This window comes from Macrotis lagotis, chromosome 4 (assembly GCF_037893015.1).
Source record: "Macrotis lagotis isolate mMagLag1 chromosome 4, bilby.v1.9.chrom.fasta, whole genome shotgun sequence".
NCBI lineage: Eukaryota > Metazoa > Chordata > Mammalia > Peramelemorphia > Peramelidae > Macrotis > Macrotis lagotis.
Window position 1 is genome coordinate 10,502,145 of NC_133661.1, and position 22,845 is coordinate 10,524,989.

At 52.3% G+C, this 22,845-nt stretch overlaps 1 protein-coding gene across 2 annotated transcripts in view; it reads left to right on the forward strand.

The window, feature by feature from the left end:
* Positions 1-22,559, forward strand: part of FAM53B (family with sequence similarity 53 member B) — a 64,473-nt gene extending 41,914 nt beyond the window's left edge. For both annotated transcript variants that reach the window (XM_074232222.1, XM_074232223.1), the window contains exon 4: positions 17,776-22,559. In XM_074232222.1, coding sequence (XP_074088323.1) covers positions 17,776-18,123 — 348 coding nt within the window. In that variant the 3' untranslated portion in view covers positions 18,124-22,559. The remainder of the gene's footprint in view (positions 1-17,775) is intronic.
* Positions 22,560-22,845: the final 286 nt, after the last annotated feature.

The following is a 22,845-nucleotide window of genomic DNA, read 5'->3' on the forward strand; positions in this document are numbered from 1 at the left end:
CGGCTGAGCTTGTTTGTAATTCCCAACTTTCATCTTCTCTTTGAAAAAAATGAATTTTTAGTGTTTTTACATCAGCAAAATGTGTCTCAATATTTCTCTCTTCCAAAGAGCCACAGCATATAGTAAGGAGCATTTAAAAAAGAAAAATGAAAAGTTCCAAGCAGAACTGATCATGGACAATTTCTGTGTGAATGTGATCATGGCTGGTGGTGCCTCAGGCCCAGCGAGAGGAGTAGAGCCTAGTAAATGGCCCATGTGATGCCCACACCAACCTGTTGGCTGCAGACCTTGCCAGTGATGGGCGCTTGCTGAGGACAGTGGGGCCACATCACGTCGGGGGCTTGGATAGGCTTGTCTCTGCTCCTATTTCCCCACAGCTTCTAGGCCAGGCACCTTTCAGGGAAGAAGTCTTCAGACATCCGCTAAATGAAATGATGAGCAGGACCAACATGGGGCAAATGATTGGCAGAGGAAGAAGTGGCATTTCCATTCTCACTGGCCTGCCCTTTCTATTTGTGTCCAGGACCATTAGCACCAGGTGGTTAGAGCAGTGATCCAGGATCAGCATTTTGGAGAACAGTTTGGAATGAGGCCTATTAGGTGACTAAAATGGTCATTGATGAGGATATATGCATAGCATCATCACTTCTTGTGGTAGCATAGAATTCAAACAGGGCAGGTGACTTCTGAGTGGGGAGTGGAATGGCTAAATACAGGCATACCGCGGAGATGATGTGGGTTTGGTTCCAGATCACTGCGAATATTGTAGTTAAAGCAAGTCACCGCCAGTTTTTTGGCTTCCCAGTGCATGCCCAAGCTATATTTATTTTATTATGTCTATTAAGAATACAATGATTCTATGTCTAAACACCGAATTCACTCACCTATAAAAAGACTTTATTCCCCTCCCCCCCAAATGCAAGCCATCTTCTGAACCTTTGGTAATTCTTCATCATTTGCTGATCTAGAGTCTCACCTCGATGTTGATGGCTGCTGACTGATCGGGGCAGGGGCTGGCTGCTAATGATTGGGGTGGCTATGGCAATTTCTTATAATAAGATAACCATGACGTTGGCTGCATCGATGAACTTTTCAGGAAAGATTTCTCTGCAGAATGCAGTGCTGTTTGATAGAATTTTTACCTACAGTAGAACGCCTTCAAAATTGTAGTCAATCCTCTCAAACCCTGCTGCTGCTGCCTTGGCAAGTTAGTTTATATCAGATTCTTTGATATTGTGATTCAGGAAATAGGGAGGTGATGGCAAAGAGAGAGAGATAGGGGAATGGCCAAGGGGTGGGACAGTCAGAACACAAACAACATTGACTGAGTGGTCATTTTATGTGGGGTGGCTTGTGGAACCCCAAGACAATGCCAATAGTTCCCTCAAAGACCACTGCTCACCATTACAGATATAAAAAGTTGGAAATATTGTGAAAATTACCAAAATGTCACATGGGGACATGATGGAAAATTGATGCTGTTCAACTTACTTGATGTCACAAGCTTTAATTTGCCACAAAATTGAAATTCATGGCAACCCTATGTCAATTTGCAAAAAAAAAAAAAACCCAACAAAAATATTCTATGATATACAACAAAGTGAGGTATGTCCATAAATGGTGGACCATAAATATACTGAAATGCCTGTTTCCCCTCCTGTTTTCATTGATATAATATTGATGTGAATTTTGTCTGTGGTTCCTGTATCAGTATCTTGGGTATTTTCAAGGAACATGCATATATTCAGTTCATCACCCAATCTCCCATTTGTCAGTGGTAGAGATTTTATCAAGTGTCTACTCTTTGGTTAGAGCTGTCCAAGGTTCTGGGAGGACCAAACAGAAGCAGCTAATGGGCCCTGTCCTCCAGGAGCTTCTATTCTGCCCAGGGAACCCTACTAACCCCACTTGGAGAAAAGAGGGATCCTGGATATCCTCAGGTGCCAGATGGCAATCTGTGCATAGCCTGCCCAGAGAAGGGAGGAATCCCTGGGGACTGGGGGTAGTCCAGCTTGACTTCCCAGGGCTGACTCCCTCAGGGGATGAGGAAGGCAAACTACCATTAGCCATTGTTGGTAGGGGCTTTGATTAGACACGGCTGATGCCATCATGTGTCACCTTCTGGTGGCTGCTGATGGGTGATGGGGAACCTACATTGGGACTTTGGATTGTGAATTCCTACAGGAGGCGATGGGAGCACCTCTTTTTAGCATGAGGTGCATGTTGGATTTACCAGGCAGGGCGCCAACCTTCCAACCTTCCTAGATTTGTCAGCAGAAAGTGCTTCTCGCCATTGCTCTAACAATGCTGAAGGGATGGACAAATGTAAAATCCATTGCTGAGTCCTTCCTCCTGGCCAGACCCTGGACAGATGGCTAGTACAGCTTGGGACAGGGTTTGAAGAAAACCCTTTCGGAACCCTTGAACCTCAAGAGGGAATTGGGAACCTGGAGCTCTTCTACCTCATTTACAAGTGAGGAAACTGAGTCTCAGGGAAGCGACGTTATTTGTTCAAAATTATTGTAGGTGGCAGAAACGTGTGAGGGTGGAATAGAGGATGCTAGGTCTGAAAGGACAGGAACTGTGTGTGCTCTGTCCTCAGTGGACCAAACCTGGGCATCCAGGAGAGGGATCTGCAGGTGATCACTGTGAGCTCCGATGGAGCTCATGGCCACTTTGGAACAACCCTTCTCTGCTCCCTGGGCTGGGTTTCAGGGCCCCTTCAGGCAGCTACACTCAGCATCAACACAGGTTGCGCCCCTGAAGCCAGTGACTTGACTTGGGTGATTACTTTGGTCTCCTTCCTGAGACTGCGCAGGGCTCTTTGTCCTCCCTACCTTGTGTGGGAGTCATGAAATCCCCTCCCTCAGTATTGTCACCAGTGGCTCTGTGAGGGCACCATGTTATCGGTGATAGGCTGACATGCCCCCATAACTGGTGAATGCTTTGTCCTAAGAAGATGGAGAACCGAAATGGAAACTTTATTTGTACTCATCCCCTAAGAAACTTGAAAGGGATAATTGGTGATGGTGCTAGGCAACCAACACAAGCTCTCCCTGCTGGGGCAGAGGATGCTTTGGGTAACAGGGCCTCCTTTGGAGGAGAGCTCCTCTACTACACCATCAGTATTCCTTAGGCATGCTGAGGGGGTCTCCAGGGAACCCCACCCCCAGACTATGCCTGGGCAGTGCTGCCCCCCCCCCTCTGGTTAGGTTTTGTGTGACCCTAGGCAAGCCAGCCTTATTTTCCTGGGTCTAGATTCTTTAGGAAATGAGATCATTGCTTTAGGAATTTGAAGGTCTCCTTGATCCAGAAAGGAAGTCCATTTAGCCCAATACGAACACACTTATTTTACTGAATATTTGGGTGATGAGCCCTCCATGATAACCCAGGGGCCCTTGGACTTGGGAACACTATTCTTGGGAGGGCCCCTTCTTGCTCTGGGACTGATGGTTCCCATACTGCCTATAGGAAAATGGCACCCTTGAGTGGTCTGCCTAGCCAGGATATTAGTGATCAGAGAGGATTTCTGGGGGCTAGACATAAGGTAAGAGGAAGGAAATGGAAGGATCTGTTAGAGGATGAAATTGTCTTTCTGTGAAGTTTCAGAAAGCTTTGGAGCTTTGGGTTTTGGAGGGTTTGGAAGAGTGGACCCAGGGTTTTGCCATTCATCTTAAAGTTTTACAAGAGTTCTGTGGGAGGTCCGGCCTGGCCAGCGGACAATGGGACGGATGCCTTGAGTCTCACCAGCAGATCCTTGTGGAAGCCCCGTCTGGTGGACCTTTGAAAGTACCTGAAAGAAAATGGATTTTTAAGCACAGATTTGGAGGAGAATGATTAGGTCAAAGGCTCCATGAAAGACATGGAGGGGAGCTGAAGCTTGGATGACTTCATGGGCCAATTCTGTAGCACATTCTTTGGTCACATTCTTGGATCCCTCTTGAGTACCTTTGGGATCCTGGGCCAACAGGAGGCTTGCCAGAAGCACTGAGAAGGGCACACCTTGTTATTTTGCATGAGAAAAAGGATGCCTGAGCCTCTTTGCCAAAGCAGGAAAGCCATCTTGCTCATTAATCAGGAGTTTGAGATTCTTGGAGAGATCTTAGCAACCCCCTTCAAAAGTCAGATTTAATTTAGCACCGTCGGTCTTCCTTCAGGACCTGTCTCCTTCAAGGCTGGGAAAGTTTTAGTGGAATCTGGGGGATTGTCCCCTTTCCGACCAGGCCAAATTTATGGTTTCTGGAGAATGTTTCAGGGATAAAGCCTTGGGTTTCTCTGGGGTTCCTGGAAACGATTTTCATTCTTTTTCATTGTTTAGATCATTACTCCTTGGTACCTTTCATGTAAGGGTAAGGGTATGGAAGGACTGAGGGGGGCAGCTATGGTGGATATTTCTGCCCTCCCAGGAACATCCAGATGGGCCTTTATCCTTTGTCAGCGAAGGGAACCATTATTATCCCTGCTGACTCACTACCCTTCTCAGAAATACCAGTTGGGCAGCCTGGACATTCACAAATGCATGGGGGGGTGGCTAGGTGGTGCAGTGGATAGAGCACCAGCCCTGGAGTCGGGAGCACCTGAGTTCAAATCTGACCTCAGACACTTAATAATTAAATAGCTGTGTGGCCTTGGGCAAGCCACTTAACCCCATTGCCTTGCAAAAAAAATCTAAGAAAATCCTTCTCTCCTGATCAGAGAAGAGGCACAGAGCCCCATTACCTTGCAAAAAAACCTAAAAGAAAAAAAAAAAAACCAAATGCATGGGAGAGAGAGATATGCCCTCTCCCCCCCTACTTTTTCTTATTTTTGGACCTTCTCTGAACACCACCAGCTCCCTTGGGCATTCCAGGGGGAAAGAGAGGTACTGCCTCCTCCCATTGTTGAGGTGCCACCTTCTGCCTACCCTGAAGGGAACAGGCATCTCTGGAGGGGAAGCCAGAGACTGGGCATGGAGAGACAGAGGTCTGACTCTTTCTGTAGGGGTTCCCTCCCCTTCCTCAAGAGATGGAAAAGAAGATGGGGCTAATGAGCCTAATGCAATCTCTGCATCTCCTTCTCCCTCCAATACCTAGCCAAGGATCAAGAGGGCATCAACTCACTATGATCTGAGCATCTACTGGGGAGCAAATCATCCAAAGTGGCTTGGGGAGCTTCCATTAGCCAGTTGTGAGCCTTTGGGAAACAACTGTTGGGGTGCCAAGCAATGCCGGTAGAAGGGTTGACAGTGATTAGTCAGAGTGGCCCAACCTTGGACACTGTTAATTTGCAGAGTAGTTTAATGGGAGCAGGTCAGCTGGAAGGAATGTGCATTTCATGGAAGAGCTTAGGGTGGGATTCTCAATCCCAGACCACCCTTCATTCATCATTGGGCAGCACCTGGAGCCCTGGAAGTGAGGCTGGCAAGCTGGGGGACCTCGATGTGCTCTTCCATTGTGCCTCCTTCATGTTCCCAAGGCTTAGCAGGTTTGGAGCCTGGCCATCTTAGGATCTGGCGTCTCTCTTTCTGTGGGCAGTCTGAGATTTAGGAATGCCGATCACCAGAGTTCTGGTCCTGGAAGAGTGGTCAAGGCCTCAGTGATGAGAGTGGGGGAAATGGCAAGATTTTCTGCTAAAGGGTGCTCATGGTGCACAGGGTGCTCAGCCTGGAATCAGGAAGGTCTGGACTCAAATGTGGCCTCAGGTGACACGTAGTGGTGTCTGACCTTGGACAAGTCACCCAACCTGAGTCTGCTTCATTGTCTTTATATGTAAAATGGGGATAATCACAATAGCTCCTCCTCAGGATAAAATGAGTTAATAAAGCACAGGAAGATGAGGTTGGTAAAGGAGAACCTTCCCTGCCCACCATGCTCTGATTGGGTCTGGTCACTCTTAGGTTTTTCCCTTTTAAAAAATTTATTTATTTTGAATTTTACAACTTTCCCCTAATTTCTGGTCACTCTTATTGAAATGACCAGCCTCTGCTGGCCTCCCATGAGCCACATGCCGGGCTTTCACACTGTTTGTCTTTTGTTTTTTTGAAGAAGATCATGACATCAGGGAGGTGACACCATGACAAGCTCATGAATTAGATTGGAGTGAGGAGGGCTGGGCTAAGTCCCCAGCCTCACTTTCTCCTCCAGAGTCATCTGGGTCCAGTGACCAGATATGAATCAGGAGGACTGGAGATGGATATGAGACAGGTTGAAGTGACTTGTCCAGGAGCCTATCTCTGTGAACTGGGGAAAAGCTTTCCCTACAGTTTGGGTCCCTATCCCCAGGACACTCACTGACCACAAGGGGGGCTGGGGAACAAGCATTACAGCACCTTCATATATCATTGGACATGATCCTCACAATAGATTCATGGTGGTGTGGCTCTGAGCTCCCTAGAATCCTTGGACCCCAAGCAATGGTGAGAAAGATGGAGACAAGCCTCCAAAGAGAAGACGGGAAGAGAAAGAGACCAAGAGAGGGAGAGAAGAGACTGAGATACTTGGGGAAGGGGAGATCTGGAGTGGGGAGAGACCGGGGTGGGGGGAGAGGGAAGAGACAGAGCCAGCCAGACCACCATCCTTTTATACTTGGTTTAAGTCTTTGTTGTAACAAAGTCATCTGATGCCATGAACAGAGGGTTAGTGTTGGAGTCTAGGGACTTGGGTTCGAGACTCAGACACCCCTACCTGGGGGCTTTTCCCTGGGCCTCAGTTTACGTCTCTGTTCAGTGGGAGCAACTGATCTCTCAAGGCCTCTCTCTGCTTCAGCCTCCAAGAGTAGAGGTCTTGAGCCTGGCGACTGTGACCCTCCTTAGCAAGACAGGACTGCCACCTCTTCCCCGCCACTTCTTATGTTTTTATTTTTGATTTTTGATATTTATTTATTCTCTTTTTGTACAAATAATGTTTTTTTATACATTAATAAAATATTCTTGTTTAAGAGTAAACAGAATACCCCTCCCCCCTCAAAATACAGACTCGCTTGAGTGATAAAGGGGAGAAAAAAAATTAAAATAAAAAATAGTAATAATTGTAGGTATGGCCAGGTGGCGCAATGGATGGAGCCCCAACCCTGGAGCCAGGAGCACCCGAGCCCATATCTGGCCCCATACACCCAATAATCACCCAGCCGTGTGACATGCAAGCCACCCCAACCCCACTGCCCTGCTTCACCGTCACTCTTAACACTGTCACCAGGTGGGTCTGAACCCACCAGTCTCTTGAGCTCGCTGATGAGGGGACTCCCCTGTCCCCTCATTGATCATCACAGAGTTACCTAAGGTGCTGAGAGGTTCGGTGACTGTGCCCAGGTCATGCAGTCAGGAGCGGTCTGGTTGTTCCGACGTTGGGTCCGTCACTGGCTGTTGCGCCACCCTGCCTTTCCCTGACATGGTTTCTGTTGTTCAAAGTGATGGTGACTCCAAAAGCCTCAGTTTTTGGTCCCTGGGGTATAGGAGCCTCACTCACTCTAAGGCTGCGGCCTTCTCATCCTTGTTGGGGTGGAGGTCTCCCTACCTGGGCAGGTGAGGCCCAGGAAATAAATTCTTTTCTTAATTGCCAAAGGCCAAGTTCAGGCCCATCCCTAGACCTGGGGCCGGGGGGGGGGGGGCAGGAAGAGAAGGCTAAGGATTCTAACACCATCTGCACATGCCCACAGCCTGGCCTCTTTGTCCTGAACCTGTAGACTTCTTCCTAAGGTGCCCTATCCCAAGGGACACTGGAGCAGTGGACAATGATTGACCTGTGTTGGGCGAGCTTTGGCCCTCATTTCCTTGTGGGGTGGGGGGCTCATTAACGTCTCCAAGCTGTTGCATGACAGATTGCTTTCCTCTTTGCAGTGGTTGAAAGAAAGGGGGTGGCTAGGTGGCAGCTAGGTGGCACAGTGGATAGAGCCCTGGCCCTGGAGTCAGGAATACCTGGGTTCAAATCCGGCTTCAGACACTTAGTAATTACCTAGCCATGTGGCCTTGGGCAAGTCACTTAACCCCATTTGCCTTGCAAAAACTAAAAAAAAAAAAAGAAAGGGGGTGCCCGCTGTGTCTTCAGGTCTTGGGGCATGAGTAGTGGTTGCCCCTCTTCTTAGGGCCAGACGTTCTAGGACTGGAGGCCCTTCATCCCTTCCGGGGACGTGGCTTCATCATCAGTTTGTAGGAAGGGCACTTTGGATGTGGGGGTGGGGGGCCAGTTGTTGTGCTTGCACAGGAGTGTAAATGCCCCTGACCCCTCCCCTGGCTCCCCGGACTGGCCATTCTCTGCTAACAGAGGGCCAACTGACTCCCAGAGGCCAGTGTCATCTAAGGGCCTGGCACCCGATGGTGATTAGAGAAGTCCTTGGGTTTTCCAGCCCCTAGCTGGGGCTGTGACTCCTTGACCCGGTCATGGGAGGGAGGGGTCTCGACCCTCCTGATTTCCTCCCAGGTGCTAGCAGAGCACCCCCCCCCATGGTGGTGGAGACCCTCCACGGCCTCATCTTCAGCTGCACCTCTGTCAGCATCCCTGCTTCCAAATTTTCTGGCTATTGTTGGAAATCTTGCGAAAAGAGAAATGACCTTTGTTGGCAGATTTAGGCCCCGAGTAGTTGTTAGGTGCCCACATTGACCCCCCTCCACCCCCGACCCCTGCCCTGTTTCCTTGAAGGCCTCGCGGCTCCATTTCTGCCCCTTCCTCATTGACCTGCAGACGCAGCGCACATCTGGAACTGGGAGGGCTGCGTGGAGGTCAGGGTGCAGTGGCGACCCTATTATCACACATCAGCAGAGGAATGTACGGCATCTTGGAATGATTCACGTGGGGCAAGGAAAAGGTGGAGGGCGCGTGTGTGTGTGTGTGTGTGTGTGTGTGTGTGCGCGCGCACCAGGTGTGGATTGTGTAAGGATATGTGCGTGTGTGCACTTGCGTGTCTCCGCATGTCACAGTGTATCTGTGTGTGAACATGCGTGCACGTGTTGTAAATGGGCGTGTGTATGAGAACATGTGTATCATATGCATATGGGCTCAAGGCGGGGGGGAGCTTCATCATCCACCATCGATGGCTGCCCGCCACACTTGCTGACCACTCCTGGGGCAGCGGGGCTCCTTGCCACCCTCAGGAGTCACCCCAGAAGCTGGCTCCCAGGCCAGGACCACCGTTGTATCTTCTCCCCCAAATAGCCGGGTTGACTTTGGCTGGGAACTATCTGGGGGCTCTGGGCAGGAGCTCCCGGGTCTGTCTTTTAGCATCTCCCTGTCCGGCTCCACAGCTGACCCATGGCCCATGGGCTCCAATAGAGAGAGACGCTGCGCCCCATATTTAGACAGATGGTCAAGGGCCCTGTGGGGTCTCGGGGCCCCATTTCTTTCATTGACCTTCTTTCCTTTTCTTCCCCTTGGGGGGCAGATTGAATTGCCTTGTGACAGGTGAGACACTGGATGAAATGAAGGTATTAGTGAGTGTGGGCTGAGGTGGGCAGTCACTTGGGACCTTCAGGTGCCCATGTAACAGGGGCCTCTCCCTAGTCTAGATGGTACAGTGAGTAGAGCACCATCCCTGAAGTTAGGAGGACCTGAGTTCAAATCCAGCCTCAGACACATACTAGCTGTGTGATCTTAGGCAAGTCACTTAACCTGGATTGCCTCACATCCAAGGCCATCTCCAGTCATCCTGTCCATATCTAGCTACCGGACTGAGGGAAAAGTGAGGCTAGGGACTTAGCCCAGCACCCCTCACTCCAGTCCAGTTCACATGCTTGTCCTGGCATCACCTCCCTGATGACTTGGTCTTCTTTGATGACAAAGAACCAATGACAGTAATGGCCCTTCAGGCTAGAACCCTGAGCAGGATCATCTGCCAGCCACGACATCAGACACCTTCCTCACCCTGTCCTTTGTTCCCAGCTTTCTTCTCACACCGAGTCATTTTTGGTGATTTGGATCGATGGTGCTAAGTGCCACCAGGAGGTACTGATAGTGAAGAGGGGGCAGAGGGACTGTTGTGTGGTGGCACATCTTCCATCAGCAAACACAGCACCCACTGTGGGGGAGACAGAGGGTACGTTTGGGGATGTGCACCAAAGCGCTCTGAGCATTGCAGGAGAGACCTCAGGCATCCACCTGGGCATAGGGGCTCCTGGGGTCCATTCTCTGAATGGCATGGCACAGCATGGCCGGGTCTGCCTGAAGCCATTCCAAGCACTATCAGGCCTCCTTCGGTTAGCCAAAGGTTCTGGGTGCTTGACCAGATGGAAGCTGAAGGCAGTCCAGTTAGTACACCAAGCTAGGGCCCTCTGGCTCTGCGGGGGCTGAGAATGTGGGGGCTGGGTCAGTATAGCCCAGCAATAAACAGAAAGGGTAAAAGGAAAGCCCAAGGACCTGGCAGGATGTCCCCAGGTGTTGAGGTGTGTTCTAGACTAGGAGAGCTGGGGTAACCAAGACCTGATCCTGCCCCCCAGCTGCCCGAAGTGAGTTAGAACCAGCTGTCCATCTACCCAGGCTTTAGAGGCTTCTGGAATCAATGTTGGGGTCAGGGAAGACCTGTCGGGCAGGGGCTTAACAGAATACTCACCTAGATGCAGAAAGAGGGACCTCCCAACATGTTCAGGCATGGGGCCCTGCCTTCTGCAGAAGGACTAACCTACCTTCTAAGGCAGGGACACTGTCCAGGAGAGTGGGCATCATCGAAGGCGGGTGAGTTTATCAGAATGGGGAGCCTTTTTTTCTGCCAAGGGCCTCCATTTGTAGAGCTTCACGGCCTGTACTGAGTCAACCACTTAATTCACCTCTAAAAAGCTCCTAGATTTATTGAATTTCAAGTCCCGTCTTTGTTGCCATGACAATGCCAAACAATACCACCTGCAGGCTGGAGGTTCCCCACCCCTGGTTTAAATCTACCCTTTAGTCCCTGGCTGCCCTTGGGGGAGTCCTCTTGGGGTCCCAGGTTCCTCATCTTAGGTTCTTGGCCTCTGAAGTCTGGGCCAAGGGCATCCACCAAAGCAAAGGGACTGAATTTGGTGATGGCTGTGGTTGGCACTGGAGGAGTGAGCCAGGAGGCCACAACCTGGGCCCTACTTCAGGGCACATCCAGTCTCACCGAGGAGCCACAAGTCATGACTATGGAAGGGTTCAGCTCACATACCAAAGAGCTGAGTTGGGCAAAGAGGAGGTTGGACAGGAGCTGTGGGGGAACCTCTACAAACCCAGCTTCTCCAAGCTCCAAGACACAGGCCTGGGTAGGATTCACCCCAGGAGCACTTGGTCTGGTCCCCCACCCCCAGACTGTATGGGGCCAGGCTGGGCCGGCTTTCTTCCCCCTTTCATTCCCACTCAGCTCTGGGGTCTCATGGTGGACCCTGCACAGCCTCTGGGCTCTTCTTGGGTGACATTCCAGTGGGATTGTGACCTGGGTGGAGTGGGGATGGTGCCCAGGCCAACTGACACCATCCCTGCCCAAGAATGCGGTGACAAACAAATGGGCACAGAATAGCTGTGGCCAGTTGGGGTGGCCAGGCCTGCCTGGGCACGCCAGGGAGTTAAAGATGGAAAGAAGGACATCTCTGCTGGCTCAGCGTGCCTGGTTTGAGGTTCATCTTCCAGTCACCCTTGTCCTCCGTGGGATAGCAGCACGTTCGCCTGCAGCTGTTGCTTGCTATCTGGGCGAGCCCCCGGCCAGCTGACCGGATCTTCAGGGGAAGCTGGGGCTAGGCGGCTGGGCCTGGCTGACTCTGCCCCCATCCTTGGCACCTAGGGTCACTCCCAAGGGCACAGGACCCCCCCAGAGAGAAAGAGGTCAGCTGGTCACTGGACAGGAAGCACGGCTGGCTCAGGGCTCGAACTTGGGGCTCCCCAGGCCAGTCTTTTCAGACCTGGGATTCTTCTCTGGACCATCACAGTCAGATTCAAGGGGGAGTTTTGCCAGCCTGGCTCGGCAACCTTCCACTCTTGAGTTGTCATTGAGCTGGTTCAAGAGGGAGGCCTCTCCCCGAGTCTGACGTCTGGCCCCTGGGTTTGGGGCAGAGCCTCCTCTTGGACTGTGGGAATAGAAGGGAAGATGCAGGGCTTTAGTTTCCTATGCAGCAGCAAGGATGCTAAAACAGGCTAGGCCTTGGGCCTCACGGACCTCCCCCGGAGTCCCAGGGCCTCTCCTTTGGAGGCCAGACCTGGGCCCTTGGTGACAGGAGGAAATGAAGGCTCTGGGAGTTCTCAGGACTCACCCAAAGGACCTCCTGGCATGGCCCAAGGACTCAAGGGGTGCAGGGAACCTAACGGAGCTGCCATGAGGGTCCTGGAAGTCATCTGAGACCAAATAGACTCGCTCACACTTACACACACACACACACACACACACACACACACACACACACACACATGGACATTCCTCCCTGACTAGTCTGTGAAGCTTGGCCCCGAGGAGCCTGGCAGACACCGGTCTGGGCCACATCCTTCCTTGGGCTGCTCTTGGGCCCAGGTTGGAGGAGCAGCTGTGTTTGGGGGGGTCATTCCATTCTGTTTTGGGACCCCTAGAAAGCAGGCTAGTATTCTCTTTAAACTCAAGTCCCTAAATCAAACCCTGACACGGCCATTCCAACCATCTCACAATAAGGGAAATGTTTTCCAGGGAATTTCCCGCCCCCTTCGGGTTCTGTAAAAGGCCTAATAGAGCCATATAAAAAGGCCAGACTGTTTTTGCGTCCCACCTCCAGATGCTTGGCAGATGTGGATGCCATTTGCCATTTTGGGTGGTTTGCCTTGCCCGATGGCTTCTCCTTCGGTGCTAACAAACCTCGGCCTTCATTTGGTGATTATTAAGTGCAGGGGCTCCAGGCTGGGGTGGGGGTGGGGTAGGGCGGGGTGGTTGTCCCCATTTCTTTATAAAGCCCCAATAAACTGTAATGTTCTTTTTAGAGCTACATTCACTCCATTCCACTAATGAATCCAAAAGGAAAGTCAGACAGGGAGAACTGGTTGAAGAGGAGCCTTTATGATAGAAGTTGGGGGGGTCCCCTCCTTTAAAAGAAATGCAAGTGAGCATTAGATAAATGGTCTGGCCTCTGGGTCCCCCTGGCTTCAGTTTCAGTGACCTGTAGATGCATTTCCTCACTCATAAATACGCAGTATTGTCACAAAAAGAGAGTGAGCTGCCTCCAGATGCATGAGGCGGGCGACCTTCCCTGTCTTCAGACGGCGCACCCCCAACTCTGTAGGGGGGATTCTGGCTAGAACTTGGAGGACCATATGAATTGCATGCCCTGACAGTCTTGATGGGCACCAGCGGCCCACGCACTGTCAGCTTTGGCTTCGGCCTCAGTTCCTCCCCAACCCCATCACCCTCCACAATAACAGCAGCAGAGCCACAGGTTGGAATGGGTGGAGTAGACATCCTTCACTGGCCGTGTGACCCAGGACCTTCCCGTGGGGCATTCTGGCTCTGCTGGGTCTCCTGGGTCCATCCTGGCTTTGGGCCAGCAGGTTGTGTATCTTGGCTTTGGTGACGTGAAGAATTCCATTCATGGGAGAGGAAAGGAGAGGTGCCGTCCCTTCCTCACCCCTTTTGGGCTGGCATTCATGCTGGAATGCCAACCACAGAGAGCTGGTGTTTGTTTATCGATTGTGAAAGGGCAAAAGAGGCCTTTGGAGTCAGTGGACACACCTTTGGTTGCTGGGCATCGTGGTATGTCCTGTTAATGGTCGGCTCAGCGGTGATACCTGCCTGAGTACGACACTGCAGAGAACAAAGCCTTCCCGGACCGCCTGGGAAGCCTGGACTGGGAAGTCTGGCCAGGGCTTGGCTTGGGGTCTGGCCTCCGGTAGGTAGGAGATCTCCCTTCTTTGGCCTATAGTGACCGTTAGGCTCATTGGTGTCATTAGACATTCTGGTGCCAGAGACCAGAGGCGAGGGCTTGTTGGGGCGCCTTTGGATTGGCCTCTGCTCCCACACCCAGATAACCATATGCTTGAGCAGCCCCATCAGATGACTATGGGGCACTGACTACCCAGTAATTCCTTCAGTTTGTCTCGCAGAGATATCCTTTGCCCTGTAGAAAGATAACCAGGCGGGCATTGTGCTTCATTTCAGTCTCTTGTGATGAAGACAGGAGCCACAGAGTCAGGCTGGCAGACTCAGAACGCTCATGGGACTCGGGGCGGTCTCCCCAGCAATCCCAAGCCAAGGTCAGGGAGCCTGGATAAGGAACATCTTATTTCAGCTTTCAGGCCTCTGTCGATTTGCTTTCTCAATCAAGGTCAGGGTTCAGCCATGTGCGGTTGTTGCATTTCTTCCTTGGCTGAACCTTGGTTGATAAGGGTCTATCAGACCATTCCTCCGCTTGGGCTGACAAGATCAATCTACTTTTATGACCTGGGCTTGGACAGCAGAGTTCTTGGGAGAAGTTCAGAGTACAGGAGGTCAGATGGCAGGCTTGCAGACACCCTCAAGGCTATCAGAAGTGGTGGGGGTGGGGAGGAGCCAGGGGTCTGCTGGATCAGGCTCTGGAGCCTCTGTGGGAAGAATCTAGAAAAAGATGGGAGAACCAGAGCCACTCAGGTGCTAAGTCTAGGGCTCCAAACCAGTCTCTGAGGAAAGGGGACAAGAACAAAGTTTCTTCTTCCCATTGGGAAAATGGAAAAAGCCACGTCATCCACTGGCATGGCCCCAAACCACTGGGAGCCATAAGACTGACTTCCTGGGAGCTGACTCATTGGGACCGTCTTCCAATTGGGCTTCCTGAGGGCAGGGGCTGCCTGTTGCCTAGCTGGCACACAGTAGGTCCTTAATTGGCATTTATTGATGGACTTCTGATCCCCCCATTACCTCATTACTTCTAGGCTCAAGTGCCCAATCCTGATTGGCATGGAGCGCCCTTCCGCCTTGCCAGGCTCTTTCTCCTGTTTGGCATTCTCACTCCTCCTCCCCCTGCCCCTTCAGATCACCATCTCTCTCTTCTGATTGAGTCGGGTCAGTGCCAAGTTGTTCCTCCATTTAAAAAAAAGCAACTCCTCAAGAGAACGGTTTTGACTTTATTTGAGCCCCCATAGTATCTGGTACCCAGTAAATGATTGATAAATGCCCATAGATGAACTGATTTATGAAGCAGTTATGTGTATACAGAGATGAGAGCAGGCCCTGCCTTCATGGACCTTACATTCCCCTGGGGGAAACCAAGGGCCACTCGATTCAGTAATGTTCTTTTATTTCTTTTATTTTTTCCCCAATTAATACTATTTTTTTTTGAATTACATCTAAAGATAGTTTTCAACGTTCACTTTCACAAGGTTTTGAGTTCCAATTTTTTTCTCCCCTTCTCCCCATTCCCAAGGCATCAAGCAATGGAATAGAGCTTACACATGCATAACCTTGTTAAACATATTTCCATACTGATCATATTATGCAAGAAGAATTGGAACAAAAGGGGAAAACCCCAGTTAAAAAAATACAAAAAAAAAACCCCAAAGTGAAAAAAAGTGTACTTGGATCTGCATTCAGACTCCATAGTTCTTTCTCTGGATGTGAATGGGATTTTCCACCATGAGTCTTGAAATTGTCTTTGGTCGTCATATTGCTGAAATATCTCAGTGCGGCTGTCTACGACATCCTCCTGGTTCTGCCGGCTTCCCTTGGTATCAGTTCATGAAAATCATCATTTCTTATGGAACACTAATATTCCATCGCATTCCTATACCACAGCTGCTCAGTCATCCCCACATAGGTGGGCACCCCCTCAATTCCCAATTCTTGTACGTGTGGGTCTTCTCCCCTTTTTCATGCTCTCTTCAGGATACAGACCCAGTGGTGGTATTGCTGGGTCAAAGGTATGCACAGTTTTGTGTCCTTTGGGCATAGTTCCAGACTGCTCTCCAGAAAGGCTGGATGAGGTCGCAGCTCCACCAATAATGTATAGGTGTCCCGGTTTTCCCACATCTCCAATATAATAAATTTAAAAAAATTTATGATGCTCTTTGTTAGCATATGCAAAGTAGAACAGGACTGTGCGTCAGAACACTCACGTGGAGGAGATCTGTTTCAGTGGATGCTTCTCAGAAGTTTTCTAGGCATTAGGTTCTGGGGATGCCAGCCTGCTAGGAGGCAGTTCTAACGCTTCCTCAATTCTGGTGTCTTTAGAGATTATTTGGTTAGCAGAATGAAATCTTGAGGTTCCCCAGATGAAGGGTTGATTTCTGCAAACTCTGGAGGTAAAGGGCATTTCTCCCTGCATTGTCTTTTTCTAGGAGATGGGTACAACTCTATTAATCTCTTATTTAAATACTATTCCCTCATACAAAGATACATACACCATTTGGTGTTGTAGGAATATTGCAAAGTTATACTACTCAGGAGACTTGGGATTGAAAAACTCCTAAGTGAGGTCAGTCCATGGGGATGACTTCTGAATTTGGGGGCCCCAGGTAGGAGAAGTGGGGCTGGAGGTTGGGGATCTGGGACAGACCAAGAAGCAGGCAGCCCTCCACATGCTCAGGCCCACAAGACCCCATTTCTGTGTGTTTCCAGTGACCTGACCAGGTTTCGAGGCCTGGCTGGGTTGTGGCTCTGACTTCTCTGCATTAGAGGCCCCGGGCCATGTACATCATCCCTGGACCTGCAGTCAGGAAGACCCAGGTTCAAATTTAGCCTCTTACACTTGGAGCTGTGTGACCCTGGGGGAGTCACTCACCCTCCTCTTGCCTTCTCAGCTCTGCCTCTAGGGGTTGGGGGAGGTTCCGGTGAGGTCCTGTCTACAAAGTGGGGCTCTGCCTCCATCCTGGAGGAGGAGTGGGGCTCCCAGAGGGTCAGGAGCTGTTGGAATTCCCTAGTTCACCCCAGCTTCTGAGAGAAACCTGGGGTTTCCCCTAGAGGGACAGTGAGATGATGGAGGTCAGAGGTGAAAGAGCTCTGGCCTTTCCCTCTGGACCTCTGGGGCTTCAAAGACCCCCAGGCTCTGGGCTCAAGGGGGACAAAGACGTTTTGTTCTCAAGGAAAGTGGCTGGCAAGACCTCCCCATGGATGGCAGCAAGAGACCAGGGAGCATCTCCTGCCAAAGAAGAGATGGCGCTGGTGGCTCCCAACATTGGGGTATTTAAGAGAGGGGCCAGTGGCCTCCTATACAGGCCGATGGGAAAATTGTTCTCAGCAGGAAACTCAAAGCCTGGACCATCATCCTTTGGTCATATAATTTGCAAAGTGATAATCTAACGCATCTGTCCTGAGCAGGAAGTTCATGTTGTCTGTCCCCTGTCATCTGGAGGTCACGTGTCCTCTGTGGCAAGTGTCTTCCCATGGGCAAGCTCATTTGGTCCTCACTAGAATGAGAGGCCCCCGTTTCACAGATGAGGACTGAGGGTCAGTGGTGGGGAGTGAGGCCTTTCCCGGCCCACGGCAACTTGTGTCTCTATTATGTGTCTGTGGATCCGTTGTCTCCCCAACTGCCCCCCCCCAACCCATCACCAGACCCAGGGAGAATACTAAATGCGTGTTGATTGATGAGTTGATGGATTGATTGATTGGTCTCCAAGGCAGGCCTGGAAGCTAGCTTTACCACTGGGTTAATCCAGCCTGAAATTCGGAGCCATCCTGGATGACAGTGGGGCCTTGATGGGGCCTCTGAGGAGCAGACATGGCTATGGGGTGGAGAAGGGTTTGAGAAGGGCCAGTGTCCCTGATACCATCTGTTGGTGTGTGTTCAGGCCCAGACATGGCTGTCATCCATGGTGCCCCCTCCCCAGTGGGCCCAGTGGCTCATGGCACACTGGCCAGCTCCCTTCCACGGTGGGGAGTGGGGTGGGGTCGGGGTGTTGCCTCTGCAGCACCCCCCATTTCTTTGTTCTTGTCTTGCAGAACTGTCAAACCTTCAACAGCCTCAGCTGCCTTAGCACCCCGGGGGATGACTGCTGCCGGCAGAGCCCCTTTGCTGCCGGGGTGAATGACCCCAAGTCCTGGACAGCCTTGCTCTCTGCCTCCACCAGCACAGAGGGCGGGGGGCCTGCGGGGACCCCTGGGCCGGACCCTCCTCCCGTGGCTGAAGAGTGTCCAAGTGGCAAAGAAGAGCTGGCCTTTGAGGAGTCGGAGAGCGGCGGCCGGCGGGAAGAGGAGCGGGCCTCGGCCTGGCGGAGCGGGGACCTGGCTGGGGCTGGCATCTTCCCCTTGGACGGCGAATTGGACATTGAACAGATAGAGAACAACTAGGGGAGGACAAAGACGTGACTCACCTCCCATCTGCATGGGAGCCGGCCGTGGCCCTGGGCTCCTATGCCCCTGGGCTTTGATGGCCCTGGGCTTCGATGGGGGGTGGCCTTACTCCGGAGTGGCCCCTCCCGTCCTGGCCACGCCAGGTCTCTCCTTGACCAGCAGCCCCCAGAGCGGGGAACCTCTCGCCAAACGTCTTCAGGTATGCCTGGCATCTCCTCCCTTGGAGTCCTGGCCGACTACTGTAGCCATAGAGCAGCTCATTTTCCTCTTCATATCCTCCTGGGACTTGAAAACAAGAGTGACCGGATATCCCCAGCCCCGCAGGCTTGGGGGTCTCTCTCAGGCCCTGGAGGAAGGCCCCTTTTGGGATGCATGCAGGGATCTGAAGGGGAAGGTGGGGGGCTGGGTGGGGCCCAGCCCCGCTCTTCTCCTGGGGATGTCCAGTCTGTAACAAGTCTCCCAGCTCTTGTCTCAGAATGGGCCACACGGGGTCAGGGAGGGCCGTCAGAGGCCCCGGACCCTCGTTAGGCAGCCATGGCAAGAAGCTCTCGGAAGCCCCTGGCTGGGTCTTCAGAGGGTCCCTGGCACGTTCCTCGATGCTGTGCAGGTCCTGGGGGGGCCCATTCACCCCATGCCCGAGTTGTCCCAGTGCTGGCAGCAGATGGCCCGGCCTCCAGGATTCTGGGGGGGCTGGTCACAGCCTTAAGCAATTGGCTGCTTCAGGCTGGGAGGGGGTGCCAGATGGGAGCCCCCCCCCCCCCAGCCAGCGTAGGAGCCGGCGGTGCAGGAGGGTCCTGACTTGAACAACTGTGCCTTGCCGTGACTCCCAGCCTGCACGGGGGTGACTGCGGTGACCAGGCCAGGCAGGAAATTCAAGCATCCGGGGGAACCCCAAAACATTTCCCTTCATGTGTGGCTGCCCCCAGACTCGGTGGAGGCCCCCCTTCAGCCAGAAAACTGGGAGAATTCTAGCTTGGGGGTGGACCAGTGCTCCTTCCCTGCTGGCCCCAGGAGCCAGGACTGGGAGCATCTGGCTGGGGGAGTGCTGTCCAGTTCTGGTCCTCCCCTGCACACGCACGGCCGGCCGCCCCCCACCTGCCCCCCACTCTGGTCGCACCATAGGAAGCACCGCTCCCTGCTCTCGTCTCTGCCTCTCTCCCCTGCCCTCTTCCCTCCTCTTGTCTCCTTGGCTCTCTCACACTGGACCCATCCGCTAGTCAGGCCAGGACTCCAGAGCCTGCCTCCCCCTTGTCTGCCCTGCAGCCCTGGCATCGTGGAGGCAGCACACAAATACAGCTATTATTCCCATTTTACAAATGGCAACGCTGAGATCCCTAGAGGTTCTGGCCTGGATGCAATGAGACCCCGGTCCCAGGGACCGGAGCACGTGCCCAAGGCCATCCAGTTAGGAAATGATGGGGGGAGACTCCACCCCGCCTCAGTCTTTCAAATCCTCAAGTTCTTCTCTGGTCCTCTTTCTCCCCCTCTTCATCCTCCCTCCTCCTCCTCCTCCCCCTCTTCATCCCCCTTTTTCTTCCTGCTTTTCTCCTTGCTCGCCCTCCCCCCCTCTGCCTCCTCCCTCCCTCTTCATGCTGTCTGCTCTCCCTCCTTCCTTCTTCTCAGTATTCAGCAGGTGAGACCCCCGAAGGTGGGGGCTTTTCTCTTCATGAATCCCCAGCTGACCGCACCCCAATCTCCTGTTCCCCCAGGATGAAGGGACCGTGGGGGCCATTCTGCTGCTCCTCTCTTTCCACTGGAGGCTGACCAGCTCCTTTCCCCAGTTAAGTGCCAGGGGTCTTCCTCTCAAACCTGGGGAACATGCAGAGATTGAGACCAGTTTTTTGACTCATGTCGGTACCTCTGGCGGCACTTTGGTTGAGTGGGTCCCAGGGTGGTGGTCCTAGCTGTGCCCAGGGAGGTACAGAGAGCCAGTGGGCTGGTGATGGTGGACTGGCCCCAGGACCCCCCCCCCCCCCATGCCTCCTTTCCCCTTCCCTCTTCCTTCTTAGTCTTTGGGAAGTGAGAACCAGTGTCCCCTTTTCCAATGTTAGGGAGCATCTGGGCATCTTTAAGGTTGTTTGTGAAGGATTAGTGCAATGCAAGTCCAGAGGATTGTTATTTTTATAAAAGGACCCGGAGAGATGCTGGGGAAGCCAAAGGATCGAGGTCCGCCTGGCGGGGCTGGGACAAGGCCTCCCCTGTTCGGAAGAAAGGTCAGCTTCTGCCAGAAGCCACTTCTCAGGGTCTCCCAGCTCTGCCTTTGGGGTGTTCAGGTCCGATGGCAATCAGGAAGCTGTCTCCAAGCCCTGGCAAAGCCTCAGCTGCTGGAGACCCTGATGGGGATGGGACAGTGGCGAGACGAACCTTGCCACAAGCCCCTCGTTGGGCTGATGGATATCCCAGGTGAAGGGCTGGGGAGGTGTGGGTGCCTGCCCGGCCGGGGGCTTGGTGCTGGGCCTCACCTTCTGTTTTATCAAAGACCCAACCCGAGGAAGCGGAGCATGCCCTGGTGCCGATGGCCCGGGCTCTTTTGTTCTCTGCTGATGAAAGGGTTTCCTCCAAAGCAAGGGGAAGGAGCTCTTGGCCTGTCCCACCCGGGCAGCAACCCCCACCCCCAGCTCCAGGGCCAGGGATTTGCCAGAACACCCTTGTCCCTCCCTCCCCTTTCAGAGCTCTCAGCTGGGCTTACATGTGTCCCCCAGTACCAGCGGGGACACTCTCCCCTGGGCCTGAGCCCAGCCGCTCTGTCCCTTCCCTGCCCTTCCAGGAACCCTCTAGAACACAGCCCGTCAGCAAGTCCTTGTCCTGCCTGGTCACCAGTGGCGATGTCGCAGGGCCATGGCTAGTGAAATCTTCCTTTCCCTTTCCTTCCCAACAGAGGGAGGAATTTGGATTTCAGATGGGGGGATAAGGCTTCTCTCTGAAGGACACCAGTTCTCCACTATCCCAAATACCACCAGCCAGAGCTCCTGGTCAAGGTAGAGAGCTGGAATTTGGCGAACCCACCTCCAAACACCTAAGGGAGCTTGGGAGAAGCAGACCTCAAGACAACTTGGTGGGTTTTGGGGGGAGGTCCCTGCTAAAGAGGCATCATCTCCTTTATGCATCCTCTACTTGGAATTCCAAAGGGCTTCTTACCCACATACTCACACACACGCTCATATACATACACCCCCTACACCTGAAGAAGGGTTTCTTTCCCCCAGGGGGCTGACCCCAGGCCTGCCACAGGAGATCACATACACGTCCAGTTTACACGACAACAACCCTTTTGCCTTACTCAAAAAGCCGGTGCCGTGGTCATCGACCCGAGGGTCTGCCATCTTGAATCCAAACCACAGTGACAGAAACGGAGATTTCAGGGCCATTGGGGCATTCCTGGTCTGGGATTTGTGTACCAATTTTCAGTTTTCAAAAGCCTTACTTTTCAAACAAATTTTTTGTAGTTGGTAAACTTTTGTGAATTTGTATATATAAATAAAAAAAGAAAATAATAATAAAGAATAAAAAAATCCACCCTGAAGTTGCCAATGGGTCTCAGCTTTGGGAAACACTGTGTTAGAAATTGAGCGTTATGTTGAGATCCCCCACTTGCACAAAGAAAGTTGGGGGGCACCACCATTTGACATCCCCCACCCCGGTGAGGTATTATTGCATTTTACTCATCCTCTGGGAATACTTTCTGACTTGAGGACGTTGCAGGTATGGGCGTGGCAAATTGTTTTATATTTAAGACAGTTGCTAACCATTCCCAAATAAATCAAAAGCCCTGCTTCACTCGGCTCAGTTGGGGTCTGGAGCCCCAGCACCTCAGACTAGCTCTAGAGGGTGGACACCCACATGTTCACATGCACAGTTTGTCCGGTCTCTGGTGTGACCTGGCTCCTCGAGCTGGTGTTGGCATCAGTCACCAGTGCATCCTTTTGTTTTTTTTAAAAGGAAAAGAAATGGAAAAAAATCCACCCCAAAGTCAAGTATTTGTAGTTCTTCACATTCTGGCCAAGTCTGTTTGGCACAGGGGTTTCACATCCCAAGGAGCAGCATGGCGGACCAGAGCGGCTTTTCTTGGCGCTGTAGCGGTGCCTTGCCAAATCGTGTTTCTGATGTTTGAGAACAGTGAGAGGTGTGATGGTCACAAAGCCCTTGGGGGAAACTCAGAACCACAGAAACCAGAGCCCAAGGTCCAGTCGGGCCCACGTGGGAGGGCTGGGATGGCTCTTGGTCATCTCGCCTGCAGGTCGCCAAGGCTGCCTCATGCTCTCCCAGTTGACTTGCACTAGAGCAGCCCCTCTCTCAGGAATTTGCTTGTTACTTTTACTATGTAAATAAAGCCTCCTGGTTCAATCCCGCAAGGCCCTGTCCTGGTTCTGTGTGTCTGGGGATTGGGTGGTCATCTCCAGGAGGCACCGAGGCCAGGGTGCTCTCTTCCTCCAGACAAGATGACCCTCGCCAAGCCTACAAGCTTCATTTCGTCTGTCTCCAAAGATAGTGGGCTGCTGGGGGGGGGGATTTGGGGGGAAGAAGGTGGGGGAGATGACTCGGAAGACATCACCAGGTCCAATAGTCTGGGGTGGGCTTGCTCCCACAAAGGCCAAGCTGCAAATTTCCTGTGATGAGAGACCTATGAGTCCCTATATATTAGGCTTCCATGAACCCTAGGTGAGACTGAGAAGGCCTCGGAAACGCAAACTACTGACCAGGTGGGAGAGTCAGGACCTG